Source organism: Leptonotus elevatus, chromosome 1 (assembly GCF_054856555.1).
Source record: "Leptonotus elevatus isolate MCC_2025b chromosome 1, RoL_Lele_1.0, whole genome shotgun sequence".
NCBI classification, from domain to species: Eukaryota; Metazoa; Chordata; class Actinopteri; order Syngnathiformes; family Syngnathidae; genus Leptonotus; species Leptonotus elevatus.
This window is the reverse complement of record NC_141239.1, coordinates 47,744,467-47,767,348: the sequence shown is the minus strand read 5'-3', so window position 1 is coordinate 47,767,348 and position 22,882 is coordinate 47,744,467. Positions and strand designations below refer to the sequence as shown.

Below are 22,882 nucleotides of genomic sequence, written 5' to 3'. Positions count from 1 at the left end.
TGAAAGGGGACGGAAAGAAGTAAAACTGCCCCTGATCAACACAAATGAATGATCAACACAAATGAATGACCGCAAGCAGTCAAGATGCTTTCAATGTAACAATTCTATAAAATAATTCAATAGCATGTCCTTGTGCTATATACATATTGATTTCCAATAATTGTGCTTTTATACATTTTTAAAATACAGATGATTTTGTTTTACAATCCAGATTGTTACACAAACTGTCTTTTTGTTTTGTTCTATATTTAGGTTTGGAAAAAATATCTGTTCCTCTTAACTTGTACTTAATTGTTCTTTTTTTCAAATTTTATTTGCATGTCAATTGGTAAAAATTTCATGATGGGCTCTATACATTATTTTAAGTCAGGTAAACTCCATGAATTCATAGATTTTTGGGAAGTTTTTAGTTATATAAATAATGGATTAGTGTGGTCTCTGTATCCACATCCAAAAACGACAAAAAAGAAGAAGAAAAGTTTCAGTGTAGATTTTGGCTGCACACTCCCACACTTCAATGCAATAGGTCAGGTTACCTTAGATTTAACATATTCTATTTCTATTTCCATGTTAAATGTTCATCAATAATAATACCTAGAAATCTATTTTCATTAGTCCTTCCTATTTCTATTCCTTGCACTGTCAGTGTTGCTTCAACATCTATATTTCTACAACTAAAAATCACATTGTTACAGAAATGAAAATGGCAGGAAGAAATATAGATGGAATTTGGTTTCTCTTGAACTCTTTCAACACTTTAGAGTATTATTTGTCAATTCATCCAGAAGAACAACATCTTCATGCTGGGACAGAAAATGGCTTTCCTGAAGCTGTTTCCATAAAGTTGGAAGCAACAGTTGTCCAAAAATATTTTGTTTATACTGAAGAATGACTACTTTAGGAGATCTAGGCGATTTAGTCCCACACTGGCTGATTAATTCACTGATTGATTGAATGAGGTGTCCAAAAGACTTTTGTCCTTAAAGTCTATATATTGCACCTTGGTTAGTTTCTTATGCATTGAATTTCGCGTGCACTGAATTTATATTCTTCCTCAACTGTGATAAGTTTCATTTTGTTCAACTTTCATCAGCACTATACGGCAAAATATCAAAGTTGAGAAAAAACACCCAAAGGGTGTGCATGAGCGCAAACAGCATTGATGGATTGTTTGAGGCAAATGGAAGTTTAATCGAGCGGGCTGACTGACGTAATTGTCTCCTTAGTATCTGGACAGCGATGACTGAAATGCATTCTGAGTCAAAGTTGAAAACTGATTCTCCGTAATGTTATGAATGATTTACTCAAGCTGTGTCTTCAAGTTCTAAATCATTTATAAATGTCATCTGAATGTAACTCCACAATTCTCCTCTGAAAAAATACGTGGGGGGGGTTATACATTTTCTTAAAGCAGTGTTGTGGAAATTATGAACATATTGGTTATTTGCTAGATTAGAGGGAATCTGTTTCAGGCAACATGAATTCATGTTGCGTTAAAGAGGTGTTGATAAGTGTATTGTTTACTTACGTGAAGCTAGGCGCGTCAGTAGTCATGATGCAAGTAGGTAAAAAAAAAAGAGGAAAAAAAGACATACATAAGTGAGAAGCAAGACAAATTACCCTCTATAATGTTAACTTTCAAACTTTATAAAAAAGCTGTGGCTCAAAAAAAGACAATACTGGCGACACAATTGGAGAGAATGCGTCTTACTTCAAAGATACAGATGAAAGATTCCTCAGTGACTCCTAAATAAATAAATAAATAAAACGTTCTTACAGCTTTGGACATTCACATTATATTATATTATATTATATTATATTATATTATATTATATTATATTATATTATATTATATTATATTATATTATATTCAGAGGTGGGTAGAGTAGCCCAAAAAATTTACTCAAGTAAGAGTAGGGTTACTTCAAAATAATATGCTCAAGTACAAGTAAAAAAGTATTTTATGAAAAGAATACTCAAGTACTGAGTAACTGCTTGAACATAAAGTCTGATTTATTTTTAAAAACACTGTCATCATAAATATACAAAATGATGTGCAAATTCTGGCATCTTCAAATGAGAAAAAAATAAATAATAATAATAACTTTTTGAGCTCGAATAACAGTGCAAGCAGACCCATGAGCCCAAGCATGCACAATCTATTCACAAATTGTGGCGTAACTCGCTCTCCGCTGCCTCCCAGTTGAATGACCATAAGTGGCAGTTTCTTAAAGCAAAAGCACCAGGACGTCATCTTTCAGTTGACTCTTTCGGGTTCTCATCATGCCTGCCAGTCTTAAACCAGGGCCGCATTTTCTGTGTGTAAGCAATGTGTCCACGGAAATGCTCCCACGCAGTCAGGCCCCGTCCAGACGGAAGCAACGTTCGTTCCTCAAACAAATCTCGTACACACAGAAGCATTTCAAGACTTGCGTGCGTCCAAAAGAAGACGCTGAGGACGTTTAACGGCTGTAATGTATAAATGATTTTTTCCCAAGGATTCCATTCAAACCTACGACCAACTGGTTCCAGTCGTTGGACTCGGCCGTTACAAAATTCTACTGGAATAAAAAAAAAAGCAAACATTAGTCTATCTACTCTTCAGAAAAGTAAATCCAAAGGAGGTCTAGAGGCACCAAGTTTGATGCACTACCATATAGCTAACCAGCTACAATATATAATTATATGGGCACAACCCAACAGAGATACCAACTGTTGGTTGGAACTAGAACAGAAGGATTGTAACAACCTCAGACTTTTAGATTTACTCTTTATTACAACATCATTTAAGCGACACAATTGTTTTAAAACACTAGAAATGACAAAATCCCAATTGGAGCCCTGCGGGCTTTCTCCCATATGGCATAACCCCGACTTTCAATCGACTTAACAATCGTTTTATTTAGGTGTGTGGGAGCAGAAAGATCTCTCCACCATCTTTTCTCAGATAATATGTTTATATCATATACAAACTTACTCCAAAAATACAAAATAAAAAACAGATTTTTTTTTTTTTACATTATCTAAAGTAAAGTAAAGAAACAAATTCCAACACTTCGGGGTTTGCTCCAAACGCCTGTTTTAGCTAAAGATATTAAAGCTTTCTCCGACAACAACAAAAAAACTATCAAAAATACTTTTGTACACAGATAAAATGTATTTACCCATCTCGAAATGGACAAATGAGACAGGCTTGTCTACAGCTCCGGAATCTGACTTTTGGATTCAAGTTTGTGATAACGTATTTAAAATGACAAAATACACAAATTTACAACTTATCCAATATAAAATTATTCATAGAACACATATTACTCAATACATTATGAAGAAAATGGGACTCTCAGACTCCGACATGTGTCTCCAGTGTTTACAAAACACTACAGACACTTATTTTCATGCTTTATGGTTATGCACCCCAGTTATGTATTTCTGGACTAAAGTCTTAGAAAAACTGTCCGCTATCTTGGACTGTAGGATACCTTTATCTCCAAGGTTGTGTTTGCTAGGTGACCTAACAACAACTGACTTACCACGTAAACAATCTCAATCTACACTCGTAGCCCTTGCTATCGCCAAAAAAACTATACTTGTTAACTGGAAAAATAAACAAACTCTGAATATCAGCCAATGGTCTAACCTCCTCATAAATCACATTTTAATGTTTCGAATAAAAAACAAATATAAAAAATTATACAAACATGGTCTACGTATATAGAATATTTTAATTTAAATATGATAACGGTAACGGTATGAAATAGGGGTAACAAGAGAGTAGCGTTTCTTCGTCACACATCTACTCAAGTAAAAGTTAAAAGTATTGTGTGGTGAAACTACTCTTAGAAGTACTTTTTCCCCCCAAAAAGTTACTCAAGTTAATGTTACTACCCACCTCTGATTACATTACATTACACGAACATAAGTGGAAGGAGAAAGAAGTTCAAGGAAGCTATACTATAATTTTATTTCCTTTTTTTCACTTGAAAGAACTGAAAATGATCCTGTAAGTGATCATTTCTGCCCTGGAAGCACAGCAACTAGGTTTAGAGAGAGTGGAGTGTTTTTTTTGTGTAATATATACCTTCCACATGCTGACCTCTTTGCCATAGACGACAGCCATGTTGTTCACTTTGCTTTTCTGGATGTCGAGTCTCGCAGTATCATTCAGCTCCTCCGCCACAAATCCCATAAAAGAGTTGTCCGGGGTGTGAGCTGCCAGAGGATAAATGACACAATTTAGCTGAGAGAGCAAGAAACATTTTTTTTTGATAAAGCACTGAAAACTGCAGATTTTTACCAACTGCAATTAACATCATATAAGCATTTTGGACATTTCATTAGCTACACTTACTAAGTACAATCAAAGTGTCACATCAGATCGTGATGTGTTGTTTGTGAGCCAGTGTGAGTGCGGCCAGGGAACTGCTGGCCACATTTGGCTGCCCGACGCATATGCGCAGAAGCAGCTGGCGCTCACAGCTCCGTGCCCTCCAGCTCAGCTTGGAGCAGTCCGACAACTCACAACACAGTCGCACTGCAGCTGTGCCAATTTGTACAGACCGTCAAGTGCATGCGGATGAGTGTGAGTAATCCTCATCACACCTCTATCAGTATCACATCAACAAAAAAAATATGCACATACGGAACATGGTCATGTACTGTTGGCTGTTAAGGTTCCAGTAGCCCCAGTTGGTTCTGTAGCCATGCAGAGTGGCGTATTCCTCGTGGTTGTATGCCGGCTCGGTGCCAAAAGTGTCGATCACGCGGATGTGGCACCTGGGGGGGAAAAATATGAAGTGGCGCTATAATAAGAAGAAATAACTTGCTTTCAGATGTGCTCACCTTGATGAATTGGATGACTAAAAATAAATATAGTCACACTTATTATGTTTTTTTCCTTGCCGGAGCAGCTCAAAACAGGAAACACTTTGATCTTCTGATTTGTGTGTGCACAGTCTGTCTATCCTCGACACGGTCCATCATGGAGCAGTCATGTTTGTAATTAAGTACTGACTCATCATTGCATCCTGTATTCAAACGGCAATATTTTGTCAGTTTGACAATGTAATGTTAAATTAAATAAAGTTTAAACACCAGTAACAACTATAAAAATATTGATAATATAATCAGAACTCTTACTTAAACGGCCTTTTGTTTTGAGGCTTTGAGCTTAAGTCTGTGAAAGTTAATTTGATACAATAGACAAAAGCATTAAGAATCAGTGTTGCCATAGTAACTGGCTACAATAGTAATCTATCCTCCAGAGTCATTCCTCAATGCTTATTAACGAGCATGATTCTTGCACAGGAGTGCCTTTTGACAGATCACATAAAAAGACAACTCTTAACACCTAAATATGGGAAATCTTCACATTTTCAATTACAGTATTTGACTCTTAAAAAGCCACTATTTTTAAGAGTGCTTAAATCTAATTAGGAGTGCACTTGTGCGTTTAATTTTAAATGGGCTGAAAGAGCCAGTTAGATTAGCACTAAATGCAAAATGATCACACAGGGAAGCCTAAAATCAATTGACGTAATCCAATTGGAGAAGATTTATCAGTGCACTGCCCGAATCCATAAACAATGTCGGGCCTCAAGAGCAATTAAGAAACAGTATCACACTTTCTCAGATGAGGACTGTTGATCAGTAAGCCAAATTGGATAGATGCAGGTGGTCCTTGTTTTTTATTTTTATTTTTTAATGTAGCAGCCTAGGGAAAGTATAGTAGACTATCTTTTCCAATGGTACATATATTCAGTTATGATGTGCTTATATTCGCAGTCTTCTAATTCAACAGTTCACTCATAGTTACATAATGCACTTGTTTTTCTAATTACCGTAATGTTCATACATTTTATAGTAAAATGTGGTATAAATACTGTAAATTGTAGCTCAATATATGGTTAAGAAAAATGTGTGATCTTATTATTATATTAATTTCCAACTGGAGTCATTTCTAACATACTATAAGTGTTAGCTTACTGAACCTGCACAAGCTCCATACAATGTCAAAGGTCATTTTGGAGGCTACTTGAGGAACATTGCTATTTGTATGCAATCCATATTCTCATTGGAACAGTGATTCAGTACACTCCTCATATTCATTAAAAAAATAGATTTTAAAATATTATTTTTGGTTTCTTTTATGTATTTTTGGGAGGAGTATTTCCCCCCAGTTCTACGCCAGTTTTCATTTTTTTGTGAGGTTGAAATTATTATTATATCAATGCATTTCAATGGACCTCAATTACATACGGATTTTTGGTCATTGGAGGCTGGCCCGGTGCTGATGTATGCGAAATATCTGGCTCAGTTTCAATAAGCAAGAAAACCGATGAAGAGTCCAACAGTGAGATTAATAGCTAACATCATTTTAAATTTGAGTCAATACCACACACGGACAAAGTATAAAATACTAACTTGTGCTTCTTCAGCGACAGCCCCATGTGCTGCTTCATCTGCTGCAGTCCGTGGTAGTCGGTGTAGATGAGGTCAAAGGGCAGAGGGCCGGTCAGAGGGCAGCTTCCTCTCCCTGGAGGGACCCCCAAAAACCTGCATACATGATATCAATCCACAGTACTGGTAACAAATCTTTAAGTCATAATGAACATACTGTTTAGTGTAATCGTGGTAACTTGACTTACAAGTTGAGTTTGTTTTGTGATCTATTTTTTTCACATTGAAATGAAGCTGGTTGTGTTTTTGATTGATTAATTTTTTTAATGGATGAAAACACAATGTCATTGGAAAAGCTCCAACAAAGCCAGCGTAATACATGACATAAATATGTGGAAAAGAGAATAGGTCATTTCCCTGTGAGAATTTGTATAAGCATGTTGTAATTTATTCAGAATGCAGAGAGACTCCACATTGGCTGTCAGTTAACTTCCACCCATAAGTACTGGCCATAAAAGAACCATCAAAGTAGCTCATTTAGATTAGTACAGTTGAAATACTGCATTATGCATCTTTTGATCCAGATGCTCAGCGCTGATCAATGCCACTTTCTCGGGGAAAGAGTGTGTGCGCATGTGTGTGTAAGTGAATATGAAATCGTTCTGGTTGATGTATAGATACAGACACAGCAAGTGTTCAAACAGTAAAAATAAAAAAAAGAGCCCAATTGCGTTGTGAAGCATGTCAGTGCTCTCGGGAAGATGATGGTGAGGCCGTGCAAGCGTACAAACAGCCAGCGAGTCTCACAATAGGGGAGGCGGCCAATTTCTCCACACAGCTTGTTTTGGATCTCATAAGAACACACGCACATAATCTGCGCAACACGAACAACACATCTTTAACAGAACACCCAGAACGACTGCTTTCTAGCATTATTTCTGCTAAATGTGTTTGTCACCATGCCTTTTATAGTGCTTGTCAAATCATGTAAAATGGTGTCTTCAAGAGTGTGACAGTGCTTTGTTTGCATGTGCGTTGCAGGAATAACAAGGCATGAATGGCGTTTGGTAGACGTAGAGCACAGACATATTCCAATGCCAAAATAAACGCCATATTGTGGTCAGTTTCATTTCTCAATTACTTTTTTTTTTTAATACATCAGGGTCCACATTTTCAGGCTTCTCCCTTTGCTGTTATTCTTATGCATAGCAAATGTCAATCTCTATCATATTTTAAGTAATTTGACAAATAAGGGAATACGTTTATAATGCTACTAGATAAATATCCCCTTTCTGGCATTGTATTCAAATGTGCTTATTTTCAAGCAAATAATTGAGATCACTTACTGTATCTAAACTGTTGGGGGGAAAAAAGAGTGTATGAGAGTTTTTACAGATTTATTTTTTCATGCTGCTCTGTGTACTGAAAACCCTCAATCAATATCAATCTGTTGTAAGAGATGTTCAATACCACTTTTTTTCAGACCGATTCCAGCACAAGAACTAAACTTTTGAGTAGTTGCCAACACTGACGGCCAATTCACACTGACTGTGGAACGGCCATGGTGCGTTTTCCGTACGGCCGCTGCACGGACTGCAATTCACCCCGTGTGCGTTGTGTGAGCTGTCCGTGTCCGGAACGTGCACCCCCGCCAGACCACAAGATCACGGGGGTTCACGCTGGAGAGTTGAGTTCACGCGATAACAACCATGTATATAGAGTCCTATTAGTAAACAATAGCCACTACTATATTTGATGCATAACATTTCCCTTAAAAAACAATGACAGCTAATTTATATATATATAAAGAAGATTTTCCTGTTATAAAGTTAAACAAATATTGTAAAACACTCAAATGTTCTGCCCCTAATTCATATCTTTATTGCGCTAAGTCAGTGGTGTCAAACATAGAGCCCGTGGGCCAGAACCAGGCCATCAGGGGGTCCAATCTGGCCAAGAGGACGGAAACAAATTGCAGTTTTTTACTAAAATTAACTGTTGTTGCTAATTTTGTCCAATCATTGTAGGGCGCAGAGGCGGCCACTTAAATTACAGTCTGAAATTTGGCTGTTACCCATCGGATTTGATTTTTGTTACAAAATGTCAGTTTATGCTAGGGAAATATAATAATAAATGGGAATTTTTTTTAATAAATGGGAATTTTTTTCACATCACACCAAAAAAAAAAAGCCAAACAAAAAAACTGGAAATATTTTTGACCTACTGTATCATTATTTATAGCTTATTAGGCTACGAACATACTGGTCCGACACACCTGAGATCAAACTTGGATGCAAGTGGCCCCTGAATTAAAATGAGTTTGACACCCATGAGCGAAGTGTTAAGGGACCAAAAAAATAAATGATGTATTTTTTTTAATTAATCAGCCGATTAAGCGATTGTCCAAATTTTATTCCACCAAATATCGAAATTGCCCTGAAAAATATCAATATTGGTTGAGTCTTAATCATAACAATTGTTTAACTAGTTGCACATTATAGTACAGGAAAATTAAAAAGTTGACAAATGATGGGGGCACTTTGAGAAAACCTCCCTTGCAAGTAGAGTAAGCAGGACATACACAATGCATGATGTATTTAATTATAGAATAGTTAAGACAGAGATATATCACCTGAAGTTGTCCATGACCTCGTTAAGCTGTGTATAATTTATATAATGTGAAGTGTATCTAATCAGACACAAGCCTACTGCTGGCATGCACTTTATTTAAAGCACATGAAGCTAGGCTAGCCGAAATGTTCACCCAAATAACATGCTGAGTAGTTCAGAAATGATTTTCGAAGCGAAGGAGATTGCATAAAAAGAAAGCACATACGTGGAATGACAAATTGAGTGAGAGAAGAGAAAGTGCCAACAGTAATGGTCTTTCTGAGCAGTAAAGACTAATCAAAAGTGGCTATTGGTCAAAATGTGGACTTTGTAGGGAGTACTTGAAAATGCACACATTGCCATGCTACTGTTGTCATTTCCATACTATACATTGTATAGAATACACTCAGCAGTACAGGCTGACATTATTTGGACATTGAACACAGTGAGCATTGCAACCTTGTAGCAGGCAGCTGGTTGTCAAAAGCAAATGGGTTAATGAGCAGGAATGTGTCAGCTAATGACACTTTAAGCTGCGGTTTCATCAATCAAAAGCTACACACAGATGGATTTCTGCACTTATGCTACTAAAGAGTCATTGACTTGAGCAGCATTTGCTCTCGATGCTGTGAGCTACATAACCACAGAGGACAATGTTACAGTTGTAGTAGATTGCCTTTTGGGGGAGATTGGATGACCTCCTTTTAGCTATAATCATTTAAAATACAGTACTGTTTATATAAAAGATCAATTTGAGCCATTGACTTCAGCAACGGCCAATTAAAAGCACCCCAACATGTCTTCTTCTTGCTCACAGCTGAACAGCATGAATGTAAAAGCTCATGTAGTATTACGGCAACTAAGAGTGAAGTGTTACGTGACATTGCTCTTCAGAGATCCACTGAAGCTGCTAGAGGTGTAATTGGATATATGCAAATGTGGTTGGAAGTGATAGTAAAAGGATTAAAGTGCAATGGAGAGTTTGAAGGTGTGTACACACATAACACACGCTCTAATCTAATCTATTTCCCTCAAGAGAAATTTCAGTGAGACCTTTGATTTCCTAGTGACTCAAATGATGAAATTACAATTCCGAAAAAGTGTCTTGATCCTGTTCCTCACAAAAATTCCATGTGTTTTTCCTCTTCTATGTACTTCTCATCTTCCAAGATTTGTGGGAATCTGTGTAATGTGTTTGCACGATTCTGTGAACTGTATATGATTTACTATGAACTGTTAAACTGTGTTAAGATGAATGATGTGAAAAAGGACACCAGAACTAGAGCTTGCCTTGACTTGCGTACCATGGGTTGATGAATGATATACAGTGGGTTACTGGGAATTTGATCCATTAGGTGGCATACAATATATACTCAGTTATAGACATTCTATGTATACATCAATATTAAATCATCTGGGTGAGAAATCAAATTTTAGGGAGGAGGTGGTGTGAGGAAGTACAGTGCAAAGTCAGCAACTCATTTGTATTCCCGCCATATGTCTGTTTTCTCCCACTTCTGGAAGCCCACTGAGCAGCAGTGCACACAAACACCTCATTTTCCTACATAGAACCTCCATTAATTAAGGATGACATGTAAATTATGTTAGACAATGATGAAGTGTTCTTAGCAAATTTCTAGTATTTGGGCTTTGTTTTTGTTTTCTAAAGAATATCTCCTTAACAAAAATTGGTTGGTGTCCCCACTGTCTCCATGATTGTCCTTGTCGTGGCAACAGCAATTTGGGACTGCCTTGTGGATGAGTTCCTGGCTTTTCCCACCACAAAGGAGTGGAGGTCAATCGCAGAGCGGTTTGTGGAGCGGTGGGGTTTTCCTCTCTGCTGTGGAACCCTCAATAGGGAGTATGTTGTGCTCAACGTGCCTGTCAACTAAGGTTCTCAGGTCTTCAATTACAAGGGAACTTACTCATTGGTTCTCCTTGCAGTTGTTGATGCAGAGAAATGCTTCCGGGGAATATATGTCTGGGGCTACGGAAGAAGCAGTGACGGCCAACTCTTTTGGTCAAACACTGCGCTCTGCACCCTGCAGCTTCCCGAGGACAGGCTACTACAGGAGCTGACCACCTTGAAGCCCAGCCACATCTCTTTATATTGCTGATGAGGCACACCAATCTAGCGACATCTGATGAGGCCATTCCTAGGATGCATCTTCCCGCTGGAGTGCCGGGTTTTCAACTACCATCTTTGCTGGGCTCGATTGGTGGTAAAGAATGCTTTGGCATCCTGTTCGCTCAATGGCAGACACACAGACGTGCCATGGAGGAGTGGAAGTTGTTGAGCAGTGTGTGAAAGCTACCTGTGTTCTCCACAACGTCCCAGCGTTTGGTGTGAACGTAGCATTACTCATATTTCACAAATGCATTATTAATCAGAATGTCATGTTTCGATTCGTGGGGACACATGCAACATACTATATATCCATCTACTATCTACCACTCATCTAGAGTCGGGTCGCGGTGGCAGTAGCTTTACCTCCAGCTCCTCCGGAGGGATTCCAAGGCTTTTTCAGGCCAGCCGAAAGACATAATCTCTCCAGCATGTCCTGGGACTGTTGCGGAGTCCGCATCACAGCAGAGGCTGCACCTATTCGTCTGTCTATCGCCCGCTTCATCATGCCTTCACTTGTGAACAAGACCCCAAAATAAGTGAACTCCTCCACTTGGGGCAAGATCTCATCCCCGGAGAGGTCACTCTACCCTTTTCCGGCTGAGGACCATGATCTTCATCCCAACCGCTTCACACTCGACTGTCAACGCTTTGGCTGTGCATAGAAATTCTGTCCATAAAGGTTATGATGAGAATCAGTGACAAAGGCCAACCTTGACGGAGTCCAACCCTCACTGGAAATTAATTTGACTTAGTGCCTGCAATGCGGACCAAACTCTGACACCGGTCATAAAGAGACCGAACAACCTGTATCAGGGAGCTCTGTACCATGTACTCCCGAAGCACCCTGCACAGGACTCCCATAGGAACACAGTTGAATGCCTTCTCCAAGTCTACAAAACACATATAGACTGGTTGGGCGAACTCCCATGCACCTTCAAGGACCCTACCGAGGGTGTAGAGCTGGCCCAAAGTTCCACAGCCAGGACAAAAACCCCGCTGCTCCTCCCGAATCCAAGATTCGACTTCCCAATGGACCCTACTCTCCAGCGCCCTTGATTATACCTTACCAGGGAGGCTGAGGAGTGAGAGACTTCTATATTTGGAATTTGGAACACACCGGTCCCCCTTCTTAAAAAGGGGCACCACCACCCCAGTCAGCCAATTGAGAGGCACTGTCCCCGACGTCCACGCAATGTTGTAGAGGTGTGTCAACCATAACAGCACCACAACATCCAGAGCCTTTAGGAACTCTGGGTAGATCTCATCTACTCCCGGTGCCTTGCCACCAATGTGCCTTCTAACCTCCTCAGTGACTTCAACCCCAGAGATAGGAGAGTCCACCTCAGAGTACCCAGACTCTGTTCCCTTAAAGGAAGGCGTGTCGGCGGTGGAATTGAGGAGGTCTTCGAAGTATTCTCCCCACCGACTCACGACGTCCCGAGTCGAGGTCAGCAGCACCCCATCTCCACTATGCACAGTGTCAATGGTGCACTGCTTCCCCCTCCTGAGACGCCGGCTGGTGGAGCAGAATTTCCTCTAAGCGATCCGGTAGTCGTTTTCCATGGCCTCGCTAAATTCCTCCCATGTCTGAGCTTTTGCCTCAGTGATTGCCGAAGCTGTGTTCCGCTTGGCCAGCTGGTAACTGTCAGTTGCCTCCAGAGTCCCACAGACCAAAAATATTTTGGATTTTTTAATTTATTTATTTGGGAGCTTACACTCATGCGCCAAGTGAAATCATCAGTGGTGCTGCGGGAAACTGTCTTTTTTTTTAATTTGTCCATGAATTATCATTTATTAAATTACAAATGGTATCTTTGTTCATCTACCTGCCTATGCCAGCAGTGTATAGAGAACAATTAAATGCTCTTCCATTAGATGGCAGAAGGTACACTCAACCTGTGTATCCACCTGTTGCTATTCATACCAACTGAAGTCATGGAAGATCAAAATCTTTTGTAACAAATTTTGTGTGGCTGTATTTTGTGGTGAAATCTAAAAAATGACAGGTAATTTGCCATTTACAGTTCTTAGGGATAGGGCAGAGTTTGGTCATCACAATAATAAAATTGCATTACTTTTCACTGAACGGTTCTCACAAGCGGCTCACATTGCTGCGGCTTTTGGTTTCCATCATAAAGCATAGAAGGTGAGGTAAATCAATCAGAAGGCTGCAAGGTGAGCGCATACATTCTGGCAGTGGCACCAAATCGAGACTGCCAGTATAATGAGGATCATCTTTTATTGAGGTTTCTGATTTGACACCTCATTGTCTCTGGCCCAACCCGACAAGGCGACTGATTACCAACTGATATTTCTAAAAATAAATCCTTAGTTACTGTGACAGTTTCACACTATTAACACAGTTGAGAAAGGAGTGGCTACTCTCGATGCCTTGGAGAAGCCCACAGAATAATAAATGAAAAGCCATAGGCAAAATGCAAAGCAGAACTCATATGGTGCATGTGAAGGCACAAGACAGAAAAGAAGGGAATATAAAAGCATGAGGTGAAGCCAGTGTCAACGGCAGAACGGAAGAAGAAGAAGATTAAAACATTCTAGTGAGAAGCCTCCTGTGCAATGAGGTGACAGGGAGTCGTGCTGAACACATTAACACTGATGCCATCGTGTCCTCAGTTCAGATTATCTCTGGATGACAACATTACTTTATGTCTGCATGTGTACTTGATGTCCCCAGACTCAGCCACTTCCTCGCTCCATCCTCTCATCCCTCCGCAAATGTTGCAGACTAATTAGCCATTCTTGCTCTTAGAGCAAATGTGACAGTCATCTATGCCCCCCCCCACACACACACACATTCAGTCACTGTTGCAACCAGTGCCACTGTGACCAAACAGCAATGATGTCATCACCACTCTGTTATTGAGAAGCTTCTTCCTCATTTCTTCATGTTACTGCTGCTGCTGTCTATTTACAAGTCTCTGAGCTGCTCGCCGCATGACTCAATGCCAAATCAACACGCAAGATAATGCTATCAGAAATAGTGCACTCAGGCAAAAGCAGTATGCACATCCATCTATCTATTTTTTGTACTCCTCATTCACTTCAGGGTCACGGGGAGATGGAGCATACCCCTGCTGACGTTGGGCAAACTGCAGACTGCAGCTTGGAATGGTTGCCAATCAATCACCTGGTACATATAGAGACAGACAACCACTCCTGCACTGAAGCCAAGCAAACCACTATAGTATGCACAATTTCATTTCCTTTGTCTTTACTGTCATCATGGACATTTTTATTTCAGGTATTGACAATTATGTGATGCAACCGCTTATGTTGTCTGTCTAAATGTATCACCCACACTGATTGGTTAACACACTCTACTTTGCCATTAGTCAGTCTATTGAACTGCAGTCTGAGTAAGAGTCACATTTCAAGGAAACAAATGTAAGAAGCTTAACCCCGCCTACTGCCCGAAGCCAGCTGGGATAGGCTCCAGCCTATATATATATATATATATATATATATATATGTATATATATATATATATATATATATATATATATATATATATATATATATATAACAACAGCAGCACACAACAACAAAGAACAGACACAGACTGACAGACAGCAGGGAATTAAATAAATAACTGATCAGCCAATGAGGTACACCTGGACAAGACCCGAGTGGTTGAGAGCTGATTGGTAGACACAAAGGACTGCGCTGACAAGAAAAAGGTGGAAACAAACTCCTAAATGAGTAAAACAAGACGTAAGAAATGTGCACAGTGAAAACATGACAAAACTAAGGACCCGTCCAGACGGAAGCAAAGCCAGCTTCGTTCCTCAAACAAATCTCGTATACACAAAAGCATTTCAAGACTTGCGTGTGTCCAAAAGAAGATGCTGAGGACGTTTAACGGCTGTAATGTGTATGCCAAGTCTGAAGTGGCGCTGTAGCGCAGCCACAGGGAGTTAACAGAAAGCGTAGAATAATAATCGGCGAAGAAGACGTGTCCATTACAGCCGTTAAACGTCCTCAGCGTCTTCTTTTGGACACACGCAAGTCTTGAAATGCTTTTGTGTGTACGAGATTTGTTTGAGGAACGAAGCCGACTTTGCTTCCCTCTGGACGGAGCCTCAGTCTACTCGAGGACTATTCTTCAAGTTATTAATCTATAATGGACTAATCTGCTAATTTAAAACTAATTTCCAGTTCCACTTAAATAATGGGCAAATTTATTGTCGTTCAAACAGATCCAGTTAGTTAAAAGCACATTTAAAAAATAATACTAACAATAATAAAAACCTGGGAAGAGATGGAATCTCTAGGATACATACTTTATAGTGTTCAAGATGACTCTGTACAAGATAGTAAATGGGGATGGTGCAGTGGAGCATGTGGCCAGCTTGTGTCCAGTCTTCCTCAGAGTCAGAGATTCTGAATTTGAATCTGGTCTTGTACAAAAACTCGCAAACAAACAAAAAGCTCACTATGGCACTATACAGTTAATATATTAAATATTCTTAATAAGTGTACTGCATAGTGCCATAGTGAGCCTCTTCCCAAAGCATGGGTGGCAAAGCTAAGAGTAGGAGATGTAAATAGAGCTGAGCCTGAGGGAATCTGTGGGAGCACAACCCACATAACGATAAGTCAATTTAATAGCAAGTGGGCGAGTAAAAATAAGGAATTGTGAGATATGTATGAATATTACTCAGTAACAATCTAGCAAAATGGATTTACAAATGTTGCTTATGACTGAGCAATTTAGAAATGCAATTTATATAAGTGGGATGTATTGTTTATATCATCATGTGGGGGGGGTGTTAGGGTGGGGGGGTCAAGAAAGTTAAGTAGCATCGCCACCAAATTTTAAGCAGGTCGTAGTTCAAGTAATAAAACCTTGCTCAGTCACAACATAAATTGGACTGTATTTTTTCACTGATCATAACACAAAAAAAGTACATTTATACCTCTAAAAATTACACGAGCACACAAATGTATATTTCCATCTCTAAAAATGAAATGATTTAAGAGAATGAAATACAATTCAGTTTTTTGTGCTTTATGGGAAAAAAATGACTTTTTTTATGATGTTCAGTCAAGTTGGCGTGCAGTCGTCATCAAATATGGCAGACGCCAGTCAAGGTTATGTCTATACGTGTACAAGTCTATGCCTAAATTGCGATCACATTTAAAAAAAATTCTAATCTACCACTTTCTTGTCCTTTCAATTAAATGCATAATTGGCATGACGTTTAGTTAATATTTGGTGAGCTAAACTGCAAAGCTAACCTAGCAAGCTTAGCTTCATCGTTCACACAGCTATCTTAACAGTGTTTGAGATCAAGATAAATGCTATATACATTAAGTTGTGTCTCGTACCTTCCAGTTTTTCCAATTTCATCAAAAAACCCTTGAATAAAAATGTACGGGATTCATCTTTGGTGCTTCCTACATGACACTTGCTCAATGAGTCATACTCAGCCCTCGTCTCATGGCGTAACCCAATAGTGGCTGGGCTAACTGGTTGACGGCGAGCATAACACTAAACATCTATCAAAAACAAAAGGCTCACTATATTAAAAGAAGCACAGGATGGCTTGTGAAGTCATGGAGTTCAAGACAAAGTGGAGTCTTTCATAAGTTTGAGCCAAGCAAGCCGCAAGTCATAAAATCAGCAAATCGAGTCGAGGCCAGTCCGACTCATATGGCTCGAGTCCCCCCCATCTCTGATATATAAACTGACTGCATCCCAAAGAGGTTGATAAATCCACTTGGCTTCAATTTCAGCCTCCCCATTATATTTCCCCTCAGGCTGCACATTTTATTTCCTGATGAATAGAGTCCAGAGGAATGCTATGCTGCCTGCATCATATTTACTAACAAGCTATCCACTGTGTGTCTCGAAAGCAAAATCTGTTGATACACAAACACAGGACATTAGCAGTTAGGATTTAACAACCCTAACCATGGCATATGTTTGTTTGGCATTTGCTTTCTGGTTCAACTGGCCCAATTCCAATATTTATCATGCCATGTGGCGTAGACATTGATAATGCAGCCTTGTTGTTTTCACGAACCCTTCCACAGGAGTCATTTTGTCAGAGTAAAATAAGAACTACTACTGCATAGAGTTAGGATCGCACAAAAATATTGCTAATAATTAATAAATAAGTAATGAATAATTTGGTTTCACCATTAGAGTCAAAAGGGTGTTAATAGGAATGTCCACCCCTTACAATAATGACGACCGCTGTTGCTCATCCTCAGTGAACAAACTGATGGCAAACAAATAAGACATGCCATTAAGTTTATTTTTCACAATCGGGAAACACAATTTATTTCAATCTGCCAATACCACTGCAGAGTGAGCGATGATGTAAACACACACATTTCTACCCCAAAACACATCTGCTGTAAAGCAAAACTACAGGGTGCAGAGACCAGTAAATGAGTTAAGTCACAGCTGCTCCTCACTCAGTTCATTTGTGCATTTGTGTGTTTTCTCAGGTGTTCAGTAAATGTAAATACAATCATATTGTATGCGAGTCCATTTTGAGATTTACAGGGTAAGTCAACCCCCAATTTTTTTTTTTTACAATATGTTCTATGCAACCCCACTAGTCTAAATACATTATTCTGGTTAATATTGCATTAGTGAAATATGAGTTAAGCAGCAAAATCCAGACGTTTTTATCAATATCAGAAGGCAGCCATTTTGCCAAAATGACATCACAGTTGCTCAGGGCTCAGGTAGCAACCAATCACAGCTCAGCTTCAAAAAACAGGTGAGCTGTGATTGGTCGTTGCCTGAGCCCTGAGCAACAGTGATGTCATCTTAAGTCGACAGCAAGTGACAAAATGGCCGCCCCCTGAGATGGATAAAAACGGCTGGATTTTACTGCTTAACTCATATTCCACTAACGCAATATTAATCAGAATGTCATGTTTGGACTAATGAGGTCACGCATAACATATTATTGTCAAGGAATTTTTAAGGTTGACTTTAAATAAAATAATAAAAATCAAGTGTTTGTGTCCATGTTAGCTTATAGAATTCTCTTAACTGTTATGGAAGTGTTACCAAAGGAGTTCGCCTGCCACGAATCGATACATCGTGACATCAATTAGTGAGGTAAATAATAGTGTGGCCAGCTGTAGGCCCATAGCATTCCCACTGCGGCATAATTCCCACCTCGCGGATCTCCCGGCTGCCCTTATCAAAGCAGCTTTTCCTCCCAGCCTGATATTGAAGCTCAAAGGGCAGCCCAAACTCATTAATGCCATTGCCTCTTCTCTACAGCAGTGGGTACTTTGCTCACTAACAAGCACACATTATCATCAGCCTGTCTGCACCGGCTTCTCACCGCCCACAGAAAATCAAATATTGCACACAGGCGTTCTCCCAAAGGTGCAGAAAATTCTGAAAGATCACGGACCTGACGGTTGTCTGAACTCCCCCTATTGCACCTCGCGAGTGTGACAATCGATCAAGTCTTAGATTTCAAGATGAAACCCATGAAATGCACGTCTGCTTGGAAGAAGTGTTGTGCTTTTGTGTTAGTGCGCGTGTGTTTGTGTGCCCCATGTCAAGCAACAAGCTTGTTATCACTCTGGAGTCAGTGAGCTGCAGCAGGGAGGAGGTGCATAAACTGCAGTGATGCTGTCAAGCCCTCGGGGAGAAATGCTCTTTGCAGGAAGTAGGAATTATGAATACTGGTGTGAGGTGCACGTGGGAGAAAAAGGTGATCACACAAGTATGTGAGAAACAGCACCATGATTGGACTGTTGATTGCTTTCAGAGAACACTCAGTCGATAATGAGTCATTTTCTTTGAGCAAACAAATGTTAGACGACGTTAACGATCCACACTGTTATGAATTGTTTAATAAACAGCCGCACAACATTTTTGGCCAACAGAAGAAAAAGCAGCACGTCATTTTCGATTCTAAAGCAGTGGCGGCAGGTAAATAGGAGCGCTAGCTACGATTATACAAACGACAAAAGTTAAATAATAAAATGACAATTCAATATTATAATGAAAACAATACAAATGATATGTATACAGTTGTGCTTGGAAGTTTGTAAAGTTGACACATGTGCATGTGAATTTTGGTGACCACTCATTTTTGTGTCGTCTGACCATGTCTACAGCTCTCCATTTGTATTCACCATTCACCATCTAAAACCTAACCATACGTGCAAAGAAAAGACCACTAATGTTCCTTAATGAACATAAAAAGTGGGTGGGGGTCAGTACATACCCGTGGAGCTCCTTGACAGAAACAGAGATCTTGAGGTCGTGTCCAAGCACATAGAGAGCTGTGAGGATGTCGGCCCACTGCACCATCTCACCCAGCGGACCTCCTTTCAGCACCTTAGGGCTGAACACATCACCGGACTCCTCGGTCAGAAATCCCACGTGGACAAGAATCTGTATTCGGACGAATAATAGTCGAGAGTGAGCCCAGGAAAGGATAGTGAAGCAGACTAAAGAAAGTATTTGTTGCTGCAAGTTACGTGGTTGCATTTCTGGGGTAGTGTTATTCCAAATTCTTCTTGCTAGTATTTTAGGATTTTTCTGTCTAGACGAGATGTGCTCCTCCATGGGGAGGAACTGATGTGTTCACATACTTTATGCTTCACAGCATTCCCAGACAACCTACAGCTGTGAATACAGTCATGTCAGATTTAAAATCTAACTGTATGTCGGATGAAAGTGATGGAGCCAAACAGGCAAGTTTATTAAGATAAGATGAATAATTTAAAGACAAACAGAGCGCTTTTCTCTTTTAACCTAAAAAAAAAGAGATTGAAGCTTTTGGTGTAGCATGGCAGTTTTTTTCCCTCCGTTTTCACACACGCCCGTCGTTTTTATTGCTTACAATTATTTTAAAGGGATACTTGACTCATTGAGCCAATTTTAACAGTAAGAAGATAATATTTGTCTATAATTAATATGATAACTATTATTTTTGATGAACAATTATTACAGCTAATAAGCTAATTTTGCCACTTGCTGTCGACTGAAGATGGCAAAACCTGCGCTCAGGAAACAGGTAACGACCAATCAAGGCTCAGTTTGCTGACTAAACCCAGAAAATAGGTGAGCCGTGATTGGTTGTTACCTATTTCCTTAGCACAAGTGATGTCATCTTCAGTCAACAGCAAGAGGGGAAACAATTAGTTTTTAAAGGTATTATTATATATATTCTGGACAAAATAGTCTCTTCTTACTGTGAAAAATGGCGCAATGAGGCAAGTATCTCTTTAAGTGTTGAAAAGCTGAAGCCTACACTCTAAAAATAGTTGGGTCAAAAATAACCCAACTATGGGTCAAAAATGGACCCATCCTCTACTTGGGTCGATTTGACCCAACTTTGAGTCAAGAAATGGGTCTTTCAGCATAAAACAATTCATAAATATTGGTCAGATCCTTTACTTGGGTCAAAAAATTGGGTCATTTTGTATAAAACAATCCAGAAAGTTGGGTCAAATTGACCCATAAAGTGGATCGGTCCATTTTTGATACATAATTGTTCTATAACTGTTTTTAGAGTGTATCCCAAATAACTTTTGGCTTGATTTGTTTTTTGTTTTTCATTCTGGATCGGTCACTAGTTAATCACAGAGCGCATATCAACAACCATTTACATGTGGGAGCAAACCCCCCAGAAAAGCTGTACAGAACAGAGATAGAAGCTTCACACAGCAAGATCAGAACCGAGATTCTTACCCTGCGCACTCACATGCTCCGAACAGCGTCATATAAGTGGAGCCCTCACACGAAACACACTCTTGAAACACAATTACAAAGAATTGCGGACTTTCTCAAGTCTTTGGGAAGACTGAACCATCAGTCTTTCAGTTACTAGACAGCCACCACACCATCAAAAACAAGTGTTCCAATTCCAAAACATCACTGGTATCATTTAAACAACTGAAAACCAGGAGGGTTTGAAGCCATTGACTTTTCCTCAGAGGGTTTTCACTGAATCACGCTGCAGAGCTGTGAGAGGTGAAAGTTTAGCCAATCAATGCCTGATTGAATTAAGACAACTGATACAATTAAGGAAAGGAAACTTGATTCGCACAGCCGTTTTGGTCCAGACACTTCATAGACAAGAATATGGTCAGAACTGTTTCAGTGTTTGTTGAAACAGTATTAAGACACTTCACTGAAACCAAATGAACCACTTGAAGTCTCACGTCATCTGCTCATGGAACCACTTGTGTGCGGATTCCTTTTTAAGTGTGCAAATCCTCCACGCTCACCCGCTTGTCGTCCCTCCAGTGGCTGCGCAGCTTGTCATCCAGCCGTCGGGCGGCGGAGGCCCACTGTGCCGCCAGCCTGCGTATGCGTCTCTTCATGAAGTTCAGAGACTCCTTCCCGGTTCCCACCTGCTCCAGCAGAGCGCCTGTGTCTAACCGGAAAGCAGCCTGGAAGACATGAGCCATTGTTAATCTTGTAACGGATTCGCCTGTTTTCGCACAACTATTTTTCATTTCTTCAAGCCAATCGTGAGCCATTATCTTCACACGAAAAACATCAAGGATTATGGCTTGCGCTGAAGGGGAGTGGGATTTATATGCAAAATCCTCCAATGAAATTGATATCATTTGCTTTTAATACAAATGTGGCTGTTTGATTGAAGACAATAGGGGAATTTTAAGACTAAATTAGGTACAGAAAGATGGTGGTGTCTATTTCAAGATACCCGTGGGTCAGACCTTACTAACGGGATGTCTTGATTTATTACAGGCTCATCCTCATAAATAGTCAGCCCATATTATACACTCTTCTTCCTCAGTGGAATAGCGACCATGACCAGCATGTGCATAAATCAGAATTTTAGACGCAAGTGTAAAGGCAGCAAAATTTTTACAAGCCATAACATTTGGGACACCAGCTCAAAATCATCTTAACGCACAAAAGGGCATTGTGTGACATCTATTAACAGTTCACACTAGGCAAAAACTACAGATTTGAACTTGGTGCATATGCAAAGTAAAATTGTATGACTATAAATGTGCATGTCGTCGATGAGCCAATTGGAAATCCCTCACATGTTTTTTTATTCCTTTATATGGGCGATAGAAGTTCTTGAAACGAACGATTGCTAATTCAATACATCAATGTGTCAATCAAAACTGAGCATTATCATCTTCGGGGGATTATTTCAATACAGCCTTTGTGCTGAATGTCATTAGAAAAGGTGCTTACTGTTTTACTGTCTCACACACATACATTGAGGTAGTGTTAATTGTATCCGCCATTTTTTTATTTAATCTGCGGGGGCCGGGGGTTGTGCCGTGGCGCTGCCGCGGCCTGGGGGGCCATGGGGGGTTGTGCCTGCTCTGTCGACGGCTCCCCTCTTTGGTGGAGGTTTTCACGCATGCCAGATCCACCACACCAGCATCTACCGAAATTCAAACACAATCTGCTTCTTCCTCTGGTCGTTGAATCGGTGAAGGCTGATGTCTGCAGATCTCACTCTGCTTCATCTATCCTTCCTTCCTTTCCTCAATCTTTCATTTGGTCTCTTGAGGTCTCCCTAATTTGTTAGAATTTAGATGTTTCTGGGGTTGGTGAAAGATTCTGGTTGGTAACCCAGTGGGTAGTATGTGATGTCTGGTCGGTGCTGGATTTCACTTTTCTTTCTTTTCTTTGATCCTTCCTCGGGTCTCCTGACAACTTCACGACTCTAGCTGGATTTTGAAGTATTCGGTTTAGGTGAACGGTATGGGATTTTTAATAGGTTTTAGGGGAATTAATGAGTA

General features: G+C 39.8%; 1 protein-coding gene across 1 annotated transcript in view; it reads right to left on the bottom strand.

Annotated features, from left to right (window-relative positions):
* The window catches only part of mgat5b (alpha-1,6-mannosylglycoprotein 6-beta-N-acetylglucosaminyltransferase B), a 54,015-nt gene that overhangs the window by 6,015 nt on the left and 25,118 nt on the right, over positions 1-22,882 (bottom strand). The window contains exons 7-12 of the mRNA XM_086063518.1: positions 21,377-21,541; positions 19,366-19,535; positions 6,421-6,552; positions 4,640-4,773; positions 4,079-4,209; positions 1,529-1,534 (exon numbers count right to left, since the gene is read on the bottom strand). Of these exons, the coding sequence (XP_085919644.1) occupies positions 1,529-1,534; positions 4,079-4,209; positions 4,640-4,773; positions 6,421-6,552; positions 19,366-19,535; positions 21,377-21,541 (738 nt within the window). The remainder of the gene's footprint in view (positions 1-1,528; positions 1,535-4,078; positions 4,210-4,639; positions 4,774-6,420; positions 6,553-19,365; positions 19,536-21,376; positions 21,542-22,882) is intronic.